Source organism: Barbus barbus (genome assembly GCF_936440315.1).
Source record: "Barbus barbus genome assembly, chromosome: 35".
Lineage (NCBI taxonomy): Eukaryota > Metazoa > Chordata > Actinopteri > Cypriniformes > Cyprinidae > Barbus > Barbus barbus.
The window spans coordinates 16236542-16262362 of record NC_136763.1 but is presented as its reverse complement, the minus strand read 5'-3'; the positions used below and the strand labels follow the sequence as shown (position 1 = coordinate 16262362).

Here is a 25821-nt window from a genome sequence, read left to right as displayed (position 1 = left end):
ATGATGATGCAATCACGTACACAAAACTGTTTTAAATAGCTTCATTTCAGTTTACAAAACCATTCAAACAAAACAGATATTTTCAAAAACAGCAAAAAAAAAAAAAAAAAAACACTTTTAAAATATAATTATAGGATTTTATTAAATACTTTGTCTTCAACTCAAACCAGCACTAAAAGTTCAGCAAATTTTGTTACTGTTTAGCCACTTTTTAAAGGGTCTGAGGATCTTAACACTGATATATATAAATATATGTATATATATACAGTGGTGTGAAAAAGTGTTGGCCCCCTTCCTGATTTTGTATTTTTTTGCATGTTTGTCACACTTTAATGCTTCAGATCATCAAATTTAAATATTAATCAAAGATAACACAAGTAAACAATATGCAGTTTTTAAATGAAGCGGTTTTTTTATGAAGGGAAAACAAAATCCAATCCCACATGGCCTTGTGTGACAAAGTGAAAAACCTTCATTCAAAAACGACATGTGTTTACTTGTGTTATCTTTGATTAATATTTAAATTTGTTTGATGATCTGAAACATTAAAGTGACAAAACTGCAAAAAAAAAAAAAAAAAAAAAAATCAGGAAGGAGGCCAACACTTTTTCACACCACTGTATATAAAATAAACACTTTATAAAATTGAGCAATACTGAACCAATATCTCAACGAGTGCAACAGGACTGGAGTCATGAATCCCTTAACATAGTTTAACATTTACAAGATGACTATTTTAACTGAATACTAATGAAAAAGTAACTGACACTGTAATAAATATGAAGCTGCTTAATCTCATTTGCCTTAATTCACTAAAACACAAAGTAAAAATGCTTTAAATGTGGTTTGACGTTTATAAAAAATGCTACCAAACTACGTGGGTGACCTCAACGTTAGTCTAGTACCCAATCACTTGATTTTCAAACTAAAAAGTGCTGTTTAAAGATGTCTTACAACCTTGTAATGATCTACTGACCTGGAATTTACTCCCTATATTGAAATTCAAACCTTTGCCTTTATGAGAAAAAAAAAAGCTGCACTCAAAAGCACGTTTAAAAGTGTAGTCTCTAAAAAAAGCCCACATATACTTGAGGAGAGGTATATTAGACCACACAAAATACATCAACAATATGTCAAACCAATACGGTACTCAGCATCTCCACGTGCAGAACATAACAGCTAAAGGATCAGTAACAGCGCAGATGGTTTTGTTTTGCTTCTGAAACGTAAAATGTGTTTTCATATATTAGCCATGCGCTTTTCATTATCACGGCTACATTTACAGAGTGCAGATATTTGGTAGGAGTGTGTTCATCTATCGCCTGGCAAGAGAGCACTTTGTCTTACAGGCTACAGTTCATCTCGGGCCTGTTTTGCGCGCCATGCCGGGTGCCGGGTCACATGTTCAGCTGCTAGAAGGACTAACCGCATGAACTCCTCTACATCAAAAGTGTAGTTTGTAAACTTAGGATGTTCCCCAAGAGTAGGATGATGACCCTAAGACAGGACAAAATATCAGTAAAAAATATATAAGTATTTTATATACAGCATACACTACCAGTCAAAAGTTTTTGAACAGTAAGATGTTTAATGTTTTTTAAAGAATTCTCTTCTGCTCATCAAGACTGCATATATTTGATCCAAAATACAGCAAAAGCAGTAATATGTGAAATATTTTTACTATTTAAAATTACTGCTTTCTATTTGAAAATATTTTAAAATGTAATTCATTCCTGTGATCAAAGCTACATTTTCAGCATCATTACTCCGGTCTTCAGTGTCACATGATCCTTCAGAAATCATTCTAATAAGCTGATTTGCTGTTCAAGAAACATTTTTCTATTATTATTATCAATATTTAAAACAGTTGAGTACATTTTTCAGGATTATTTGATGAATAGAATGATCTAAAGATCATCATTTATCTGAAATAAAAAGCTTTTGTAACATTATATACTATGCCATTCAAAATCTAGGAGTCAATATAATTAATTAATTGTTTATTTATTTATGGGAAAGAAATTATAGAAATTAATACTTTTATTTAACAAGGACACTTTAAATTGATCAAAAGTTATGATAAAGACATTTATAATGTTACAAAAGATTTCTTTCAGATAAATGCTGTTCTTCTGAACTTTCTATTCATCAAAGAAACCTGAAAAAAATTCAAAATTACAAACAGCAAAATTACTCTGCTGTTTTCAACATAATAATAACAAGATTTTTTTTAAGCAGCAAATTGGAATATTAGAATGATTTCTGAAGGATCATGTGACTGGAGTAATGACGCTAAAAATTACATTTTAAAATTTCAAATAGAAAACAGTTATTTTAAAGAGTAAAAATATTTCAAATTTTTTACTGTTTTTGCTGTATTTTGGATCAAATAAATGCAGACTTGGTGAGCAGAAGAGACTTCTTTAAAAACATTTTAAAAATCTGACTGTTCAAAAACTTTTGACTGGTAGTGTGTAATATCATAATTAACAGAAATTATATAGAATTTTTTCAATAGTTAATATAACTTGCAAATAGGAAGTTATGCCACTGGTTTTAAGGGTATTACCGTGACTTAAACTGAATGTTACTGTATATAGGAATACTGGGATTAAATCTAGTAAACTGGAGTGAATCCAGGCAGCGGAGTGTGTGCTCTCCTCACCTTATCCTGGGGGAACACTTTGTCCCTTTTCTGCCAAGTCATGTAATGGACTCCCCTCAGTCGGGCCAGATCACGGTAGCAGCTCTCATCTTGACAGTTGTACCTGTGGAATACAGAAAGAGGGATGTTTTATGTCCCAAACTTAGCAGGCGGTGCCCCACAAAGCCTCCCCAGACTCCGTTTGATGGATAACTGTTTAATTAGGCTGTATTTCACTGTCACACACATACAGACACAGTCAGATGCTTCCCTCCTCCGTAACACACATTAAAAAATACATCATACAGCACAGAATCTTGACTGCATCTACATGAGTATTGGGTGGATGTATAACATGACATGAGTGTCAGGCGCACAGATGAACACTGGGGAATATGTCTTAACACGTGCAGATAGGTGTCAAGGAAAAACAGAGCTCTGAAGCGAATCGTGATGTATTCATTTATCAGTAGAGAAACAGAAAGACACTTTTTTTCCAGTGCAAGGATGCAACTGAATGTTCACAATTGATGGTTGTCAAGGGGGGTCCTAATGATAAAATTGTAAGAATCAGTCATTGGGAAAACCTGCACCGATCGCCCACTTTGCGGTTTCTGCTGTTCTTTGAAGAGTCATTGGGAATAAGCGTTTATTAAAAGTTTCTAACCTCAAAATAACCCGTTTGGTTGCGTTAATACAAACATGTTTAAAGTGTGCCTTCGGAAATGGAATAAACATTATTTAAACACTGTAAATTGTAACAGAGAACTGTTTGAACTCAGAGTGTTTTAAGCATTTACATTCCTCAGTCTAACGGTGGACAGTATGGCTGTCCACACATATCATGAAGACAGCAGATACAAAAGCCACGTACAATTCAAATATGATCGCCCAGTCAGGAAGAAAGAGGAGGTGGGTCAGTCCGGCTCCATGCATCCCAATGAAGATATCAGAGTTGTGTGTGACGCGGATCTGCTCCAGAAACGGCATCTCCCTATGAAGACACATCAGCTTTCAATCACGCATGCACCAAACTCCACCTTCTCCAAAGAAATTGATACATTTAAAACCAAAATAGACTGAATCACGCACTTGTATTTGTAATCCACCAGCTTGACCTCGAATAAAGGCACAGTCTTCAGGGCATTGATAAGCTGCACACACACACACACACACACACACACACACACAGCAGGGATTCAGAGGGTGATTAACGAGACCTCAAACTCATGTGGACAGAGGCCAAGTAAATCAAGGCTTTTTACCAAGCAGGGGTCTCCAGCAAATAAAGAGTTTAAATGGGCAGTTACGAAAGCAGAGTGATAAATCAATGATGAGCAAAGAGAGAGAGAGCACTCACCTCCTGCTGGTTTATTATCCTACGGTACTCAGTGCTTCTTGCCAACAGTGTGACACGGACTTGGCCCTCCTGACAGAGCAGAAGGACATCACAGATTTCATTCATATTTCAAAACACATTTGTTTCTTAATATGAATATATAGGCTATATATATTTTATAACATATATAATGCCGTTTCACATATAGGTATATATAATTTAAACCTTTATTTAGGAGGGAAATATGGGGAAAGAAAGAACCAGGCCTTATTGACAAGCACACAGACCATAAAATAATAAGTTGACCAACACTGCCATCTAGTGGCAGATAGTGTAATCATATCAATAACTTAAAGTTCAATATATAACTACACTATAATATATATGACATTCATCTAAACATTACTGAAAATCCGCCTACTTAAAAGTTGGTGGCAAAGACTTTTGAACTTATGCCTTAAAAATTGTATCATAATAATTTAAATGTATATTTAAAATTGAATAAAAATAACAATATATCATGTAATAATTATTTGAATGTGTAAGAAATACAATGAATCTAATATAAAGTACAATTATAAATTATTTATTTAAAAGAGTTCAAAACAATTGAATATTTAAATAAAAATAAATAATATAACATGAAATTATAATTGAATACTATTTAAATTGACTAAATTATTTTAATATAAATTTCATTAATATATAAATAATAATGATAATGATTTTAATTTAATAATTCTTTATTTAAAGTTATAGAAATAAAAATATAACTGTCAAATCAAAGCGTTTATATCAGGAGGATGAGATGGATGAGTTTATGAGCATCACAATATCTAAATTAATGCATTAAAACAGTTCATATAGAGTATAAATTGTGTTTATATATTTTAGTATTTCATTCAGAGAGTATGACTGTTTCTCAATGCTACTATGAGAATACAAGGATCAAATCATGATCTGTATTTGTGTGTGTGTGGACTCAAGTATGTTTACCTTCGGTCCATCTTGTGAGACACCAAGTCGATAAAGTACATGCTGGGAAAACGCCTTGAAAAGCCCCTCGCTGTGGCAGTCAGAGATCTATCAAATTACACACACACATACTCATCTGTCAGTTAAATTCTCTCTAGATGTCATTTGCACACAGAGGGCAGAGGCACACAATCATTAATATGAGGATGATTTGAGCGACAGCACCAGATGAGTTCAGTCTCACACAAGGCAAATGTTCTATATCACACACACACAGCATCCACCGATGTCACATAGAGACGCATTAACATAAGACAGATGACAGCAGATGAACATGATGAGATGAACAAATGCTAAATGGGGGAAAAAAGAAACAAATGAGAGCAACAGAGGCATGTAGGATACATACAAGAGGAGTGTTGTAGAAAAGGCCATATCGCATTCTTGGAAGGAGGGAGAAAAATGCATCTCTGAAACACACCTGTGAACAACGCACTTTTAAATAAACACAAAAACACTCAGATGCTGAGAAAAATGTGAAGTGATATGGAGCAAATGCCTTTTACCCTTTTGGAGTCAAAGTTTTTGAGGTGAATGATGTCATAATCGGTAAAAGCCCGCCACGTTTCACTGAACAGGTCTCCATATCCATACGAACTCTGATAGATAAAACAACAAAATAAATGAGAGTTCAAACAGCTGATAAATATGCAAATGATCACAATAATCCACAGGTGATCAACAAGTCCAACAATTAACATCTTGTGAAGTGAAAAGAAATTAATGTATCATTAAGGAGTCCATAAATAAAAACATTTCCTCCAGTAAAAAAGTCTATTCCATGTTGTCCTCTCACATCAAAATCTACCAACATATTTGTTTAAAATCATTTTGGACTGTCTTCTCTTGTAAACGCTGCTTGGTCTGTGCATATTTCACTCCTTAGTCAGATGAGTAACGGTTTGAAGTTAAAAAATTCTTAATGATGGATCTGTTTATTAATAACTCACTATTTTTCACTTCACAAGACATGATGGACCAGAGTCGTGTGGATTACTTGTTGATGTTTTTATCAGCAGTTTGGACTCTAATTCTGACGGCACCCGTTCACTGCAAAGGATCCACTGGTGAGCAAGTGATGTAATGCTACATTTCTCCAAATCTGGTATGATGAACAAACAAACTCATCTACATCTTGGTTGGCCTGTGGATGAGTGCGTTTTCAACATATTTCGGCTTAATTATTCCTGTTTTTGGAATATATTTTTTATATATTTCAAATGTTAAATTAATTCAAAATTTCTTTCAAAATTATTTTCTAAATAGAAAGTTTAAAAGAATGACATTTAACTTTTAAACAATTGAATGTTTCCTTATGGAAGGAATGGAAGGAAATATTTTTTTTATTTCCTGAAAAACAAAATCGTAGTAGTAGTAGTAGTATATTTTTATTTAACGCCATGTCAGCATCTTAGGCTATTTTCATGGCAAAAACAATTTAAAAAAATACAAGTAACACAAATACAATAAAAACCAGCAAACAAACAAGTTATATTACACAAGATTTTTTTGAAAAACAAAAACTTACTGACCCCAAACTTCTGAACAGTACTGTATGATAGATTTATGAAACCAAATCTCATTTCTGCATATTCAAAATATCGGCCACTAGACAAAGTCTAATCGTTTCATAATCTCTCTTCATCTTCTATTAAAACTAGAATCCAACAAGACCATTCAAAGTCTGGACACATGCAATATAATATTATAAAGCAGATTTTACTGGACAATCTTATTTACATTGTTTCACACAAAAAAAGGTCTCCTCCTTTCTCCACACCCCTCCATTCTTCCTTCTCTTCCTCACCCTTGAAATAACAGCATCTGAACAATAGGCAGGATAAGGTTTATTTTCAGCCCACTGTTTCCTTTTTATCTTTCTCTTTTAGGATCTGCACACCTCCTGAAACTGTGGCAGTCGGTTTAAACAGCAAACCTTCTGTTACAGTGTTTTCTAATCCTGACAAGTAAGAAACATCGGTTTGTAAGAAATGCTCTCTGGGTGATTTACCGGAGGACATATTGGAAGCAAACAAAGTTTGTGCATTTAAGAGAAATTAATACTTACTGTGTCCCACATGATAATGTTTATGTCACGGCTGAAGGAATTGTTGAGGTGCTGAGAGATGTAGAGGTTGACAAAGTCACAGAAATGATGGTACATGTTCACTCCTGTAAAAGATGAGCAAAACATGCTCTTTTTTTAAACCTTAGCTTTTGTGAAGACTAATAAAAAAAAACTCTAAACTCTAAATAAAAAAAATTCCACAAAAATATCACCAGCATCCAGCTTCATGAAGACGGTTGGTCTGTTGACTATAACATCACAATGGCCATCACCCAGGGGTTGGAAGTCAAGCTCTGAGTATGTCTGCAGTTCAGCAAACCTGAGAGAGGAAAAACAACACATACTGTACTTAAAAGTCTGTTTACTCTCAAGTTGTATGGGCCACTTTTATGGCACTTTTTGGAAGTGGAAGCCAATGATCATGATCTATTACATGAAAAAGAGTAGCATGAACATTCTTCAAAATATATTTTTTGGTGAACAACAAATGCTCGAGCAACAGGTTGTGGACTTACAGGATCACAATAGGCGCAGCAATCTGCATCTGGTCAGATTGCCTGAAGGTTACTATGGGCTTTTTGAAAAGATCGCTACCGACGTGACTCCCATTTCTGGAGGACAAAGAGATTGAAGTGGAGCGATCGCATCGCATGTACGCAAGGCTCTCCTCATATCACGCTAAACCACGGGTTTTCATCTTTAAACTGCTACGGTACACGGACAGGGAGCTCATTCTGCGGACCGCCAGACTTCATGCCCCGGTGAAAATTTCAGACGGAGCAACGCTGTCTTTCTTTCCAGATTTCACTCCGGTCACCGCAAAAAGAAGTGCATTTGCACCAATTAGGAAGGAGATGAGAGATGCTGGCATCCAGATTTTTTTCTTTATCCTGCAACGCTGAAGGTCATTCTCAATCAAGGTGAACCTAAAATGCTATATTCCCCAGAAGAAAGCAAGAGATTTTCTCAGATCCCATTCTTCCACCAACTCTCAGTGAACTCCAGCTGGACATTTGCTGTCTAAGCGGAGAAGAGATGCTCTAAATGGTTAGGTGACTGTGTCTTTCACTGTTCACTTTAATGTTCACTTCTTAATTCATAGTTACTAGAAGCTTTCATTGTGCATACAGTATCGCTTACTGATTATGATGTTATTTTATTTATGTTTTATTCCTTCTTTTATTTAATTTATGTATTTATTTTTTAATAGAGATACTACCTAGTCGATATGTGACTATGGGGCCAATGTTGGTGCTACAGTAATGTGCAGGGTTTTGTTGACGCCACGGACCATATTAAGGGGTGCAGGCATATCAAGTTTTGTTCTTGGTTTGATCTGCCATACAGTAGTTCATAGGAATGTGTTTGTTTTTTTAATAGTGATGGGAAGGGTGGGGGGGTGGTTTAATGGAAGACTCAACTGGTTTTATTTTCAAACTTGTATTTTGTCTTATTATGCAGTAATTCTGTTGCAGTCAATACCTATGACTGACCTTAATATTCTGAGTTGTAATATTAATGGCCTAAATGGCCCTCACAAAGATTTTCTGGATCTTTTGCGAAGAAGAAAGATTGATATAGTGTTAGTTCAAGAATCCCATTTGAAAGAGGAGGATATACACAGGTGTAATAATAAGTTTTATGAAGTGGTATCTCACTCATCTTCGGATACTAAAACCAAGGGTGTCCTAATATTGGTCCGGAGGACTTTAAATATTACTATTTTAGATAGAGGTTGTGATACAGACGGCTAGAATAACACAAAAACAATAGTGGAGAATAGGAATATTGTATTTCTTTCAGTTTATTCCCCTTGTACTCCTGACCCTACTTTTTCTCGGTTTTGTCAACCTATCTCTTGAAATTTTCGGATTTTGAAATTGTATTGGGTGCAGATACAAATTCTGTAATGTCGCATATCCTAGATAGATCTGGACCAAAGGAATCACACTCTCAAAGTATTTTAATTTTTTTTTCTGAATATGAATCTGTCATCTTCTCCTAGGTGTAATCTCTGTTCACAAGGATATTTAGGCACGTTTTCGCATTGTTTCTCATCTTTTTGGACTCAGCTCTCACAGGACCTGTTATATTTGTTGGGTACTGAGATATGTTTGACTCCGCGCCATTTTTTCATGAATGTCTTGTGAGACATTCACCTTGTCCATCCAACAAAGATCTTTACTGTTAGCTGCTCTCACAGCAGCAAATAATTGCTGGTCAGCCGTTGGAGTCCTCCTCACACAATGGACGGACGAACCTGGACTGTGTTTGTTGGACACTGTTTCGATGGAACTCTCAACTTCTCGTGTGCATGGATCTAGTGTGGAAACGCCATTCAGCGTTTGATGTGTCATCTTTTCTGGAATCCATTTGAAAATTATTTTATTATGGGTTCTGAATTTGCACAGTTGTTTTTTGTTTGTTACTGCGGTTTCAGGAAGAAAATTTAATAAAAAGTTGTAAAAAAAAGAAAAGAAAAAAAGAATACAGCAAAATTGTTAATTTTCTTTACAATTTCAAAATAACTGTAACTTATATTTGTAACTTAACTTATATTTGAACATATTTTAAAATGTAATTTATTCCTGTGATGCAAAGATGAATTGTCAGCACCATTACTCCAGACTTCAGTGTCACATGATCCTTCAGAAATTATTCTAATATGCTGATTTGCTAATCAAGAAAAATGTGTTATTATCATCAGTGTTGAAAACATTTGTGCTGCTTAATATTTCTATGGAAACCATGGTACATATTTTCAGGATAATTTGATATGCAAGAAATTTAATGCATCCTTGCTGAATAAAATTATTAATGCATTTCAAAAATCTTACTGACCCCATTTTTCAAAGTTTGTATTAAAATATTATTCATTTACCTCAATTAGGCCTGTCGCGATAAATAAATAACCGTCTAATCGCGATTATTTGATCTAACTGCGGTTGTCTTTTTATACGGCACAAGGGGGAGTCATACTGTTTATTCTCACAGTTCAGCCAGATTTCATAATCGTGACAGCCCTAAATGTAAAATGTATTTTGTAAGAATACAAATAGTTACCAGAATAAACTTGTTTAAATTGTATAATGTGCACCAAAGATTTTTGTCAAGACATAGTTTTTGCTGCTAAATTATACAGTCAGCTAGTTTAATTGCATAGCTTATTATTTTTATTCAAATGTAGTTTTTCTCTGTAGTGAGGAAGTCAGTATTTAGTGGACTGTGTTCAGAGTGACTAGTGACTATTAGTTACACAAACACAGTATTGATATTTTGTAGTGATGTAGAAAAAAAAATCTGTATTTGGAATACTCTATGTATTCTTATCTTGCACTGAAAAATAATAAAAGAAAGATTAAAAGATATCATAATTATTTACTGAACCCTTAAATTAATCGCAATTATATAATGAAAGCCCTAAAAAAACAGACAATTAATCCTGATAATCGGCAAAGCTCTAAAACAGACAATTAATCGCAATAACGTGACTATTTTTAGGCAATTAATCGTCAGCCAGATTTCATAATCGTGACAGCCCTAACCTCAATAATTAATTGCGCATATATATATATATATATATATATATATATATATATATATATATATATATATATATATAGTTTATCAATCTTAGTTCTGAAATGTTGTGTAACACAGGTAATGAAAATATTAACACAAAACAACTTTTATTTTATTTTTTGGACATTAGTTATTTACCAAGACTGAAGAGGACTCTTGTTTGTCCCTTCTGCGGCTAGTGCTTTACTATTTAGGCTGCAGTGACCACCGATCTCACCCTGTTCCAGGAAATCCTCTTTATACCTGCACAGAGGAAGAGAGAGAGAAAGAAAGAAAGACAGCTCATTTAGACAGGAAATTCTCACAGTTCTGCCAAACAGAAAACAATATCAGAGTTCTGCATTTTCCTTGGCCTCAAACAATCCTAGAGGGGGTCCACTGACCTCTCATGACCTCTGCGGGGACGCCTCAAGTCCAGGTACAGGTTTATGGCCCTGCAGAACCGCATATGACTGGTGCACTTCAGAGAGGAATCGCCCTTAAAAAAAAAAGTTTTTTTACTTGTATTTTTGTACGTTTGTTTCTAGCATTGCTTAGACATGTTGAAGCAGTGATATTTAAAATAGCCCTTGTCTTTAGCTCAGTGCTCATTGGCTCAAAGCTCTGGAGGTGGGCCAAGAACAGCTAGAGCAAATGAGGTAAAACACTGAGGTAGATGATGTAGAAGGAAACTCACAGGATTCAACGGCTTGCACAAAGTCTTCATCTCACTGAGACGCTCCCTCACATAACCAAAATCTGCCTGCTTCCAGAAGAGTTCCTGGGCTGCCTCAATAGAGTTTGCCCTAAAGAAGGAAGACAAACAGTAGCACTATTTGGAGTAGCAAAAGACTCTCTGTATTGAAAGGAAAGTCCTAAGATAAAGTTTGTTATCAGTCCTTGAAGCGCTTGAGTGACAGTGGAAGAATAGGCTGTGCTCAAATGTTCAAACCTGTGTTAGCTTGTATTAGTGTTGGATTAAAAGGAACACAACTTTGCTTTCTATGGGAAATAGAGTTTGCAGCGCAAAATAAGGAAGTAAGTGTGTAAGACACAGGTGTAAAGAAAGTGAACTTCAACAACGGTTAAGAGAACTCCAGCTGACACGAGGCTTCAAACTTTGATATACCTCCTCTGAAAAAAAAAAATAAATATTCAACATGTTTCGTCATGGCAATTTTCCATTTCAATTAAGGTACAAGACAAGTGTTTGAAGATTTATTTTCTTGCAATAAAATGGTCTACAGTCATTTATGTTGGCTGCAGAGTGTGACAAAGAGGAAAAACCCAGACTCAGCATTTATACTCTAATCAAATCTTCCAATCATAATGCATATCCAACATATGTGTCCATTTAAGGTATCTATGTCCCCTAAGTATTTAATGCGAATCATCTTCTAAGAAGTGAACATATATGGTCTCTAAAATAACACTTGTTGTCTTACTCTCAGCTACAGACACATTTCATACATTTCCTGTTGTTCTTTAAGCACATCAGAATAACTCAAGCATTCCGGTGAAGCATTCAGAGAATCTAAACTGTACTCTTTCATACAGTAAAGCAGATAATAATAAAATTTCCCCCACGTGTTTCTAATTCTTATACAAACATAACTGGGTAACACTTCGCAATAAAGTTTTGAACAAAAACATTAACAGAACTGTTTTTAACATTGATAATAATAAGAAACCTTGAGTACCAAATCAGCATATTAAAATTATTTCTGAAGGATTGTGTGACACTGAAGACTGAAAATTCAGCTTTGCCATCACAGAAATAAATTACACTTTTAAATATATTAAGAGAAGAAAACACTTCTTTTAAATCATAAAAATATTTCACAATATAACTGCTTTTACTGTATTTTTTAATCAAATAAATGCAGGCTTGGTAAGCATAAGAGACTTAAAAACATTCAGAAATCATACCAAAATCTGAGGAATAGTGTATATATGCAAACACTTCTTGGTATTCACACCAAAATATAATTTCTGTCATCATTTAGTAACCTCATGTGATTCCAACCGTTTGCCGTCCACAAAGGAGATATTTTGTAAAACGTTAATGCTCCAATTTTTCCATGCAATAAAAATCAACCGTGATCATTGGCTACGATCTCCAAAAAGAGGCCCATACAAACGTCTTTGAGTAGGTCAGCAAAGAAAAGCATACCATCCCGAGTCAAGACTGGTGCACACAGGATAGCTGAACCTGTGCTCAGGGGAGCAGCTCTTTTCATAACCCCAGCAGGCCTTCTTGAGCAGCAGAGCATCCTGCCAGCCAACAGAGACACACAGAGCTAAGAGAACTCATCTACAGCATATGCACAACACTAAATGTTAGTGATAAAGTCACAAGCAACAGAGACCAAAACGAACAGCCTCCATTGCCCCGTTTGAAAACTATTATAGTTGACACACAACAATGTCCTTGGAAAATATCCCACTGATTTTTAAACTGACTTCAGCAGACATTCCATCAGAAACAAGAGAAAATAGCTTACTTTAAAAGGGCAAAGCAGGTCCTCCTTGCAGAGTTTGGCCAGTCGTTTGTTGTTGTGCAGAAAGAAAGGAATATGCTGCTGAGGCAGCGCCAGGCTGCTGTAGTCCAGCTGTGGCGTGCGGCTGCTGTCCTGCCCGCTGTCTGCGGCGGAGATGGTTTTATAAGTGCAGACCAGGCACAGAGCTACCAGCAGCAGCATAGTCCCTCAAGCCACATGGAAGGAACCACACTGGCTCTCAGCACCTACAATCATTTATGAGAAGGGCAAAGAGCGAGGGAGAGAGAGAGAGAGAGAGAGAGAGAGAGAGAGAGAGCATAAGAGTGTTTAGAGAAAGAAAGCGATTGGTTTACAGGGGAGGACAAACACCAAAGATCTGGAAGTAACCATAGTGTGGGAACCTGCAAATGAACGGATCTTTCTCCACGTGGAACTCCTACCACAGGAAATATTAGTGACCTTTTTCCTTCAATTGTTTAAGCAATAAGGCCAGGATTGAGGGAAATTAATAGAAAAACAAGTACACATTCTGCTCATAGCTGATGCACAAGAACCGTGGGAATTACAGACATGTATTATTTATGACGGAAATGATGAATGTAATATGTTCTCTGATCTGGGGTCATTTTAAACCATAGCAGTGAGGATTTCTATATAAAATCATTATGAAATTCTAGCCTCTGATAGATTAGAGATATAAAAAATGGTCTGTAAGATCATTAACTATTTTACTTATCCATAATGCCCAAGTCTGTTATTGTTTTTCATCAGCATTATCACAGTGTAGCTGAATAGAATCAGCCTAAATAAATTCACTGCTCACAATTGATCACAGATCATTTCTTATTTACACACACACACACACACACTTTGTAAAAGCAAGTTTTAAAATTGTTTCATTTCCCATTTTTATTACAACCATTATTACCAACCTAGTTTGTTGTATGTGGTTTTGTAACTTTCCAGCAATTTATATTAAATAAATATTAAATTAATTAAATTAATAAATGCATACATAACATACATAAAAATTAAATCTAGCTGTAATCATCACTCAGTAAATGCTTTTGTATTTTTTTTTTTATTTACAATATCAAATTCAAAATGCCAAAATCACCACCGATATTTGATGTGTTGTAAACTTTTTTTTATTATTATTATTATTATTATTATTATTATGAAACCTTTTTTCAAAACAGATTAATTTTATATTAGGCAATATTTGATCAAATATAGTTATAAATAGTTACAACAGCACAAACATTTTTGACTTTTAAAATAAGTCATGGGACATGTGTAATGTGTAATTTACTAGTAAAGTGATTTGTCTACAATTATAAATTAATATACTGTTAGTATATTAATAAAAACTAATATTTTCTCTTTATAACTGATATTTAAGTAGAAGCTATGGTGATTTTTTGCAAGAGAAAATTACTACATTCTTTGTGTTGCCTTGTAAGTAAGACAATGTATTTACAGATTATTACATAATTATTAAAAAACAACTACGGTGTGCAAATGCTTGTTAATTACTTATGATTTACAGTAGCGACAATAGCAGGACTGTATGATTAGCAGACTAGTAACTTCAGTGTCTAATGCGATCTGTCTAGACAGAGCAGATCCGTTAGATTAACAAAGACGCACTGTACTCCGATCCCATACGCTTCATGGAGCAGCTCAATTACAAATCCTGCAGAAGAGTAAATGCACTGGGCTTTAAACCTCAGAGTTTCTGTACTACATTGTAAAAGTTAATGTTACCATACGTAGTTTTTTTTTCTTTAAAGGAAGCACTCAAACTATAGAGCTGCGATACCCAAATGCACCGACACACAACTATGCCAAAATAACACACATCAAAAATAATAATAGTGCAAACTAAGTCGGGAACCGCAGCAACCACAAAGACTTGACACGCTGCCAGGCTCAGGGGCTATCAGTTATATCAGCCTTTTCTAGCGATAAACACACATGCCCAAAATAGTAAATTAACTTTGTTTTGACTTTTAGTAATTCTGAAATTGTTAAAGTGAAAAAAAAAGTCATAATGCTAATAAGTAATTATATGCTTACCTCCTTGGAGAAGCAGTGGATGCATTTATAGATGCAGTCGCCATACTACCGGAAACCAGCAGCCGGCATGTGCTACAGGTAAGAACCGCAAGAGGGCACAAGAGGAGTAGGTCCTAAATTTACACTGTTGATGGGGAAAAAATACATTCTCCGCGCTTATGTTCTGTAGACGTCCGAGAAAGCTCAGAAATTATTAATAAGAATAATAATAATCGTTACAACTAAAAATGCTAAATTAAAAAGTTAAATCAAGCTGGAAAACAAAGCACAGCTTAATAATCATAACATATCTGTTACTACATAATTAAAGAATATCTTAGTAACTATTAAACATTAATAAAGCTAGAAAACATTAAAGCAGAGATAAATAATATATTCGTTGCTATATAATAATTGTAAAATAAATTAATAGTAGTAATAACATATTCATTACCATATAATTAAAAACAATATCTTAGTAAATATACATTAAAAACATTAATAAAGCTGAAAAACTAATGCAGATTAATAATCATATATTCGTTACTATATAATTAAAATTAATACATTAAAAACAATAAAGCTGGAAAACAAATGAAGACAGATTAATAATCATAATAATAATAGTTACCATATAATTCAAAATATCTAAGTAGTTAATAAACATTAAAACAATAAAGCAGGAAAACAAATTCAGACTGCCCAATACATCTCTCTTACTTTATTTACATGTGTGCATAAAACTGACATCAGACAGTTTTGACTGTAATTTATGATTTACAGAGATCATATCTCATAGAATATGACAGTTAAAGATTTTCCTGGATCCCCTCATCCTCATCACTAAAACTCAATCAGCGCACGATGAGATAAAAACGAGTGCAAAACTTGACTTTGAGTCTACTAAGGATGTGTGGCACTCCGCAGTAATCTGGAAAGCATATTGTACTTGTCTACAATAAAGAGAGACAGTCAACAGCAAATCGACTGCTTACCAGTAAGATGCGCAGTCCAGAGGATGAAGATCTGAGGAAAATATAGCCATTCATTCATTCTGATTATAATCCAATCGTGTAAAGTCTGAACTCAAAGTCTCACTTCATTGTGCAAATTCAAGAGTTAAGAAACCAGCAAACTTAAACACCTATACACGAATAGATAATAACAGAATTTCCTAAACCAAACATGTTTATTAATTGAGAAAAAAATCTAATAAAATCCCACAACCGTGAGAGGAATCTTAAATAACTATATAAATGATCCTTGAAATATGTTGAACGAACTCTTCTCTCAGAATAAAATAGATTTAAATGACTTGGTCTTTTATAAGCAACACTCTAGAAATGTGAAATTCTGTTTACAGTTAGTGTGTGTCAGTCCATTTGCAGAGTCAATTATTTTTGATTTTTTAATAGTTCATCTATTTGCGTTTTGTACATGTTCTTCACATCCTGTAGGTCCAGGCGCAGCTCTTCTGCCTCCTCTGCCTTCTCTCCATACATCTGCAGAATTGTGTTGTGCCTTTGTTCTAGATCCTGTGATGAACACAAACATCTGATTAGTGTTTAACTACCAGAATAAAGTCCAATGTGCTCGTTAGCAAACTGATTATCTAGCAGGCTCTATGAAGGAATGGTGAAATTGTTTTAACGGGATGGAAAATTCAATTCATTTTGTCTATACTTACAGAGGGTACACTGTAATGGGGAACAATTTTAATAAACTAAATTTCTAGACACTTATTCGGCATGAAAATAGAATTTAAACATTTCCATTACCATTCAAAGTTTAGGGTCAGTAAGACTTTTTAAAAATTCTTTCATTTAGCAAGGACACATTCAATTGATTTAAAAGAGACAGAAAGTTGACATTTTTAACGTAAAACATAATTCTATTTTAACCAAATTCTGTTGCTGTTTTTAACTTTGTTTCGTTGTGAACTTTCTGAAGGATCATGTGACACTGACGACTGGAGTAATGGCTGCTGAAATGTCAGTTTTGCCAACACAGGAATAAATTAAAACATTAAAATATGAAAACTTTTTTTAAATTGTCATAATATTTAACAACATTCGTTTTTACTGTATTTTTATCAAATAAATAGAGCCCTGATGAGCATTAAAAAAACATTTATGTTTTTAATTATCAAACACACACAAACAACCTTCAGTTGCACTTTCAGTTTAGGGATTTCCTTCACTTTACTCTCCATCTCATCGTTCTGATTGGTCAGTCGCACCAGTTCTTCTGCCATGACAGTGCGGCTTCTCTCTAGACTAGCAATCTCCATCTTGAGGATGACCAAAAGAATGGAATACAAATTAGAACATTAATTCCACAATCAGTTTGTAACCACAATCTGGTTATAAACATGGACAATGTAATCATACACAGAATTAATTCTAGTGAAAGACCAAGGCATACCTGCAGCTGGGCAATCTCGCCCTCTCTGAGTTTGAGCTGAGACTGCAGGCTCTCAATGACACTGGATCCACCACCCAGTCGAGCCGCCTCATATAGATTAGTCCCACTGATGGACATGCTCATGGTGCTGAAAGAATGGTCGAGAGAATCCTCCTGCTGAAAAAAACATCCACAGAAGCCAGGTGAGGTGATGACAGAATGTGAGATATCTAGGAGGAGAAAGTTTTCACTGCATCTAAATAAGTGTGGACAGGGGTGAGATGAATATACCTGTGAGAAAAGGGAGGAAGGTAAGCCAGCATGCTCAGCCCCACTGACAGAACTGGAACGGGACAGTGTAGGAGTGGAGGACGCTGGAGCATCAGTCACAGACAGACTTAGAGACTTCCTCTCCTGATGAAACAAAAACAGAGACTAGTTGATCTTACCTTACTCAAAACGTTTATCTTGGGCCCCATTTAAAATGGTTAAGTAATTTTAAGTAATTTCTGAGGAAAACATTAATTAAGCAGATTCAGAACAGGTCTTTTCATGCAAACCTTTTCTTTGAGAGCCTCTTGTGCAAGGTAACATTTCTTCTTCTCCTGCTCTACCTTCATTTTCTCCATTTCAAGTTGGTTGGTGAGAAGCAACTGAAGAGGACCAAATAATACAGACGTTGAGAATAAATATGTGTGTATATATTTTCTTATAGTGGTCAAGGTACAAACATTACCTTCTCCTTCTTGGCCTCCTCCAATGCTCGAGCATGTTCTCCTTTAAGATTCTCCAGCTCTACACGCTCCCTACAGACAGAAATTAGTACTGGTACCTACAATAGCAGCTTCTTTTTCAATTTTATACACTCTCCTACCTGCTAAAGTCATTCTCCAGTTTTTCCCGCCTCATCCTCTCTGCATCCAGCTGCCCCTGCAAACGTCCCTTCTCTTGCCTCAACAGAGAAGCCTGGGACTCTAAAGACGCTATCTGTGCTCGGATGGCTAGCAGCTCCTCTGTAGCTGAACGCTCTTTCTCTACTGAAACAGCAAGCTGGGCTTGGGCATCAGCTGAGAGGAGACAATGACAAGTTAAAACATTTGGACAATGTCACATATGGTTTATTGTTTAAAAACATCAGATTTAAGCAAATGACAGAAACCGATATCGATATTCAATCAAAACAAGCAAGTCTCACCTAAGCGGTCAGAGATGTTCTTCTCTAGTTTTTCCCACGATGCTGTCTGGGCCCCAAGCGTTGCCTGGAGGTTCTCTATCTGTCGAAGGAGGGGCCGTGTTGCGGATGTAACACTTTGACTTAGTTCCTGGTTTCTGGTCTCCCCTTCTTGTAACCTCTGTTGAAGTGTAAAAATACAGCATAACTTTCACTAACACGATCATTCTGAACTTTGGGGTCAGTAAGATTTTTTAAATAAGTATTTTTTGCCCAGCAATCAAAAGTACAATTAAAACAGTTCTACTATAAAATATTACAATAAAAAAAAAAATAAAAAAAAAACTGTTTTCTATTTTAACAGCAGCCATTACTCCAGTCTTCGGTGTCACATCATCTTTCAGAAATCATACTAATATGTTGATTTAATACACAAAAAAAAAAAAAAAAAAAAAGGAAATTGAAAAACAAATAATGAACACCTTCCACACCGGTCACTTTTGATTAGTTTAATGTGTCCTAGCTAAATAAAAATATTAATTTCTTTAAAAATATTTGAACAGTAGTGTACATATTTAACATGCAGAAAAAAATAAAGTTAATTATTTAATTTTTTTTATACCTCTTTGGTTTTTAGAGATAACAGAGAATTTAAATTAGCGACTAATCTCAGCTCGTTACCTGTATAAAAGACACCTGGGAGCCAGAAATCTTGCTGATTGATAGGGATCAAATACTTATTTCACTCATTTTTGAAAGGCGTTTTTCTGGATTTTTTTTTTTGTTATTCTGTCTCTCACTGTTCAAACAAACCGACCGTTAAAATTATAGACTGATCATTTCTTTGTCAGTGGGCAAACGTACAAAATCAGCAGGGGATCAAATATTTTTTTTTCCCCACGGTAGATATCAGCATAGTGGTTTGCCTTGAAAAGTCTAGGTTTCTACACGACAGCTGATATGAAATGAATAGTGCAATAATTCCTGTAAGCAGGAAGTAAAGTGCTCTAGTTACCTGCTGTAACTCACTGATCTCCTCCCTCAGGTAATCTTCCTTCTTGGCCTGCTGCTGCTCAGCACTCTGTAAAGCCAGCCTCAGATCTGCCACCTCAACATAAAAAACCATAGTCAAAATATAGACACAAAAGCTAGCATTTGGAGATTAATCAGCCACTAAAATAAAACGTGCAACTACAGGTAGATGAGTAACCCAAGAAAACAGAACACAAAGTTCCTCAAAACATGTAAACAAACATTTAAATACTGTTAAAGCACAAAAAAGTAATAATAATAAAGTTATATGATGTGATAACATGGACTTACCTGATTAGCTAGTGCCTCTTGTTGAAAGCGGGACTCTTCTTGGGCTTTCTCCAAAGCCAGACTCAGTTCTTCTTTCGCCTGTACCTCTCTGCTCAGTGCTAGTTCCTGGGCTTCACTATCTTTGGTGGCATTGGCCTTGTGCAGCTCCGCCAGCTCTCTAGATAATAAAAAATGAATCAAAAATGAACAAGTTGGGAAAGACCACCACCCAAATGGAAGTGATAATGGGACAGTGAATGAGTGTGTATTAGCATGAAGCAGAGTGTGTGGTGTTTATTTACTTGTAGGCGCTGTCGAGAGCTGCTTGCAAACTGCGGTTGTTTTCCTGAAGCTCCTCGCTGCTGGTCTGCAGTTTATTTAATTATTTCTCCTGACACTCCACCACAGCATTCAGCTTCTTGATGTTCTCTCTGTGTTGCTTTTCTACTTCCTCTTTACCGTCCAAAACCTACAATTAACATTTCTTGATTGTAACAATAATCTTCTCATTTTATTGACATTTCATATGAAAAGAATAGTTCACCCAAAATTTAAAATTTGATTGACATAGATACAGATGAGAAGATACAGATTAGTTTGTTTGTTCATCGGAACAGATTTGGAGAAATTTAACATTACATCACTTGCTCACCAATGGATTCTCTGCAGTGAATGGGTGCCATCAGAATCCAAATGATTCCAGTCCAGTTACAGCCAATTAACATCTTGTGAAGCAAAATGCTTTGTGTTTGTAAAAAAAAAAAAAAATCTTTTAATTTTAAACCGTTGCTTCTGGCCAAAGTACAAGTTACAATTTTCACTGAAGCAAGCAATATTATGGATAGAGGACTAGGATTTTAGCGGGTTTATGTTACAAAACATTAACTGAAGGATTACTTGTGCATTGTTGTGATGTTTTTATCAGCTGTTTGAATTCTCATTCTGACAGCACCCATTCACTGCAGAGTATCCACTGACGAGCAAGTGATGTAATTTCTCCAAACTGTTCCAATGACTGTTCCAAAACTCAACACTGAATGCACTTTACTACACTTAACACAGCTTTGAAGGCAGTGTCCCTGACCTGCTGCAAGTGTTTCAGCTCTTCTTCCTGTTCCTTCAGTTTTTTGGTCTGTTTGGTGATCTGTGCATCACTCTCTCTCTCTTTCACACGTAGTTTCTTTATGATGTTGGAGTGCTGCAACTGCTGCTTGGACAGTTTCTCACCTAATCAAAAGAAACAAGTAAACAAAAACAACCTTAACAATGACCCAGATGCTGCAAGGATGAAGCAATAAATGTTTATCTCAATACGATCATCCTAATCAATGTGAATATTGTCAGGTCTCGCTGAACACATCAAACAGCCTCAAAGACTCACCTTCTTCAAGCAGCTCTCGGATCTGTTCCTCCTTCTCTCTTATCAGTTCCAAAGTTTCATTTGAATTCAACCTGCTCGCCAAATCTTCTCTAAGGCCCTTAATTTCCTGTGACCAAGACAAATGGTGCATTTCAATACAAAATAATACAGGGGTTTAAAGAATAATCTAAATTCATAACAATAAAACATTTATACCTTTTTGGCGATGTCTCTCTCCTTGCAGGCGAGTTGAGCTTTCCTCTCAGTTTCAGCTATACGCTGAGTGAACTCATTTTTTAAAGACTGTACAGTAGAGCTTTCTTCCTTCAAGCTGATCATCTCACTGTGAAACACAAGTATTGCTGACTCTAATTCAACAGGCATACAAGAAAGAAGAATCTGTAGCACTATTGTGTGAACATCTAGTGCAGTGAAACTTCTTTAATAGAAAGAAATGCACACCATAAACATGCCAGACTACACAGAATCTGTACAATAATACCATATTTTTTATTCCATTTACATGCTAAAAGGTGTGGATGGTTTTTATTAGCTAATCAGCCAACAGTATGTGAACACAGCGTCCAGTTTTCCCTATGTGTAAATATTGTTGCTGCCTAGTTAGTTATTATAGCCATTTGTCATTCAAGAAAACACAGCAGCAGATGGTTTTCTGGAGCACAGGTTCCTTAACTCACTCTTTGAGATTGTCACACTCCTCCTCCAGTCTGGCCTTGTCTTTACTGACCACAAGCAACTGTGATTCTCTCTTCTCTAATCGACTAGAGAGCTCCTCAATAATCTGGGAAAAAAGAACAGACTATAAATTCCATGACACATACATATAAGATAAATAGAAAATGGGGGTCAATAGGATTGTTTTTTTGTTAATACTTTTATTCAGTGACAAATAATTATACTGATAAAAAAAAAATTATGTATTAAATGCCGCTCCATCTGAAAGCAGGTGATGGAGATTTACCGCTAATCACGGAACCGGCTTTACTGACGAGTTGCGCATGATCATCGCGTTTCATATATCGCCCAGTCCTACTTACTTACATTATATTATTTATCTTTTACCATTTATATAAATATTTATGAAGAAGGCCAACCTTTTGGAGCTCAAACATCTGACAGGGCGAATCTCCTAGCTTCTCCTCAGTACTCTGTGAAATTACAGTTTCATTCACATCAGTTTTTTGGCTTGTTAGTATGAGGTCAGTTTCAGGTCCCTGGTCCTGAAGCTCATCCATTTGCTCACAGTTCACTGGCGTTGCACTGCGGCCACTTTCCTCCATCTCATTATCATCCAGCGACTGGTCATTTACTGACTCAGTCATAACCTTCTCTTCATTCTGATTGGTCTGTGGGGCTGACTGAGCAAGAGCGGGCAAATGTCCGGCCGTGATGGAAGCTAAGGTGCGGTTGCCTGGGATCTCGTCATCAGAATTCACTTCACTGACACTACGGCTGTCCAACGACTGCACGCTAAACGAGTCGATGCGCTCAAAGGCGTCAGACGATGAGCCGCAGCTTTCAGTGAGTTTTGGGTATTCATCCAGACGAGGGAAGTCAGCGCATGTTGAAGCGGAGAGCAGTTGGAAAGAGCCCTGCATTAGGTGGAGTCCAGTTTTAGCCTCTGCAGTCTCCTGCCTGGAGCTGGCCGAGCTCTCGCTTAGCACGCTCTCATGGTCCAAAACCTCTATGTCGCTGGTAGTGGAAGTACCAGAAGAGAAGGCACTAACAGGGGGAGACGGGGTGTCGCTTTGTCTGTCCTCTGATTTAGCGTCTTTTGATTCTAACAGGATTTCTTTAGGAGGGACAGGCAAGGTTTTCACAGAATTTTTGGTCTCGGTGGTCAAAGCTGCTTCAAACACTCCAGCAGATTCAACCTCAGTAGCTGATAAAGGTACATTTGTGAGTGTGACATCTGAAGGTAAAACTAAGCCATCTGTCTCTGTCTGGTCCTTGCTGGTCTCCTGTTCGGCAGCTTGCTCTGATGCAATGGACGCAACAGGAACAACCAGCTCAGGTTGTGACTGCTCCTCTGCAGAGAATGAATTTTGCTCCAAAAGCTCTGTCCCAGTTAGCTTTATCTCAACAGTTTCCAGGCTGCTGCATTTACTTAGGTTGGTCTGATCTTGCGCATCACTGACTTCCAGCTCCTTCTCCTTGTCTGCTTTTTCCCGCAGTCTACGGTTCGACTTGGCAGGTGGCACAGACACCACTTTAGTGTTGCTTACAGTTTGTATGTCTCCATGAGGCAGAAAGGCACTGAAGAAATCCTCAGACTCGTCAACCACAGTCCGTGTGACAGGCTTAGTAATGGCCTCAGATGATGGAGGGAGAGTTTTGGTATGTTCCTCAGAGGGCGAGTTCCACTGGTTCATACCCCACCCTGTTGATACCGGCTTGCCTGGTGGATCTGGAGAAAAAAAAAAAAGGTTACTCAAATGCCAAGTCACTTTTATTTATATTGCACTTTATACAATAAAGATTTTCGAAGCACATTCATAGTAATAAACAGGAAAATAACAATGTTGTAGAATGCATCACTTATGAAACAAATTCAATTTCAGCTATAAAGCAGCTCTACAGAAGGAACGGTTCAGGGCTGTGTTTCCCAAAAGCATCGTAAGCTTAAGTTGATCGTTGCTCCATTGGTTTCAATGGGTCTACGATGTACTTAAGCTTACGATGCTTTTGGGAAACGCAACCCAGTTCAATGTAGATTCACTTCAGTTCAATAATAACAAAATAAATAAATAAAACATAAAGCTACTAAATCAAACATACACAGTTTAAAAATATAAACATAAGCTTCAAGACGACAACAAATCCAGCCTTTGGAAACAATAGCCTACATCAACTCTTTTGTATTCTTTAGTGGCTATTTGTGGTATCAGGTTTCGTCTTGGAAATTCAATTCAAGTTTATTTGTATAGCACTTTTTTACAGCACATAGGCCTACTGTATCAAAGCAGCTTTACGTAAAAATTTATTTTTCTATGTTACTATACGGAAATATGCTGTAATTAATGTCCATATGGTAATATATAAATATAAGATCAAAAGGCCTACAAGTTATGTGGTTTAGAATCAGAAAGCTTTTTTGCCAAGTATGCTTGCGCGTACAAGGAATTTGTTTTAGTGACATAAGCTTCCAGTACACAGAGACAAAAACAGACAGACAATAAAAAATACACATATGTAAATATAAATAGACAAAAATTGAAAAATAAATTGTATGTACAGTTGTGCTATAGATGATAGATTGGAATAGAATAGAATGAGATGCAGGGATGTGTTAGGATGGAGGTGGTAACAATTAAATATAAGGCTATTGCATATTTTGCTTTATGTATTCAGTTAAGCAGACACAATTAACATGTTAGGCAATGATTACAGCTTGCGACTAATGATTACAATATAAATATACTATTTGATAGTTTGCACATTGATCCATGTTTTGCAAAATAAAGATTGTTTCCGTGTGAGTTGGGGTATGGGATATGAATCACGAAAAATGTATGTAGTCAACTGAAAATATGTATATGTATGTGTACGTTTGGGGACAACTCTAAAAGTGCATAATTATATCACTAATGTTATGCTGAAGCCCAGTAATTGTCACTGATGATGTCACCCTGCACTGTCAATAACATGTTTGTCTTCTTTCCACATGAAGTGAACCAATTTATAACTAAACTTACCAGTAAAGGTCGGTTCGGTCGTGTCACCCCACTGGTCCTCTTCTTTGATGTCTAAAACTCTGTCGATGGATTTCTGAGCAGTTGTCAGAGCTTGTTTAGCAAAACTAGACAGGTGTGAAGCGTTGAACCAACTCATGTTGCGTGACAGCTCAGTGAACGTCTAAATTACATAAAACACAACATTATGAAAAGCATCCGAATAAGAGCAGGTTTGTTCCACACTAAGAGCCGGAGCAAGTGGGTTGTGCTTGTATGCTAGGCCGCTATCCACATTAGCTTAGCGGCTAATACTGCTCGCAAAACAACTGCTTTGCTGGCAGTTGACATAATCCTCAGCTAAAATGAAATTCGATGATATAAATGAATAAACGACGTACTGGGCGACATTTTTATTTGCCTTCGCGTTACTCGGTTTCTAAACTGGACCTCTTCGCATTGTTTTGTTTAGGTTTCCTCCAGCAGGCAGCTCGAGTTCCACGTAGCATCAACCTATCCTGCACGTGACGTCTGGGCCACGTGACCAACGTCTACAGTACAATTTGTTTTATTTTTAATTATATATTACACTATAACCCATATGAAATTATATACTACTGATATCTGTGATTTATTTTTATTTTAAAAAGTAAACGATCAAAGTGTCACTTTTCTGTTGAAACCTCT

At 36.1% G+C, this 25821-nt stretch overlaps 2 protein-coding genes across 3 annotated transcripts; both read right to left on the bottom strand.

Annotated features, from left to right (window-relative positions):
- Window positions 1-799: 799 nt before the first annotated feature.
- LOC306854687 (EGF domain-specific O-linked N-acetylglucosamine transferase-like) lies at window positions 800-15301 on the bottom strand. Of its 2 annotated transcripts, XM_079392893.1 has the most exons (16): window positions 15228-15298; window positions 13152-13393; window positions 12821-12921; window positions 11345-11453; window positions 11052-11146; window positions 10807-10911; window positions 7299-7405; window positions 7087-7190; window positions 5525-5617; window positions 5368-5439; window positions 4980-5066; window positions 4005-4073; window positions 3737-3798; window positions 3519-3638; window positions 2666-2768; window positions 800-1497 (listed from the first exon to the last, which is right to left on the bottom strand). In XM_079392893.1, exons 2-16 carry the CDS (start codon window positions 13347-13349, stop codon window positions 1351-1353), a joined length of 1572 nt encoding a protein of 523 aa, XP_079249019.1. In that variant the 5' UTR covers window positions 13350-13393; window positions 15228-15298; the 3' UTR covers window positions 800-1350. The 2 variants fall into 2 exon arrangements, with proteins under 2 accessions (XP_079249019.1, XP_079249020.1); XM_079392894.1 differs by lacking the exon at window positions 5368-5439 and having other exon boundaries at window positions 15228-15301.
- An 854-nt stretch (window positions 15302-16155) lies between these two features.
- Window positions 16156-25667, bottom strand: LOC306855418 (TATA element modulatory factor-like). The gene is given in 18 exon segments (XM_079394128.1): window positions 16156-16741; window positions 17371-17496; window positions 17631-17786; window positions 17901-18023; window positions 18170-18262; window positions 18346-18415; window positions 18484-18676; window positions 18805-18961; window positions 19796-19888; window positions 20104-20260; window positions 20385-20464; window positions 20468-20551; window positions 21167-21309; window positions 21464-21569; window positions 21659-21785; window positions 22141-22244; window positions 22558-23870; window positions 25159-25667. Coding segments are annotated over 18 exon segments (3402 nt in total). The 5' UTR covers window positions 25295-25667; the 3' UTR covers window positions 16156-16600.
- Between the last annotated feature and the right edge of the window lie 154 nt (window positions 25668-25821).

Excerpts from the sequence above, each read along its gene's own strand:
- LOC306854687 (XM_079392893.1), bottom strand. The coding sequence starts at position 13,349 with ATGCTGCTGCTGGTAGCTCTGTGCCTGGTCTGCACTTATAAAACCATC. Across the intron at positions 5,618-7,086 it reads ACATTATCATGTGGGACACA|AGTTCGTATGGATATGGAGA; the intron begins GTAAGTATTAAT and ends TTTATCTATCAG. Across the intron at positions 5,067-5,367 it reads TTTTCTACAACACTCCTCTT|ATCTCTGACTGCCACAGCGA; the intron begins GTATGTATCCTA and ends GTAATTTGATAG.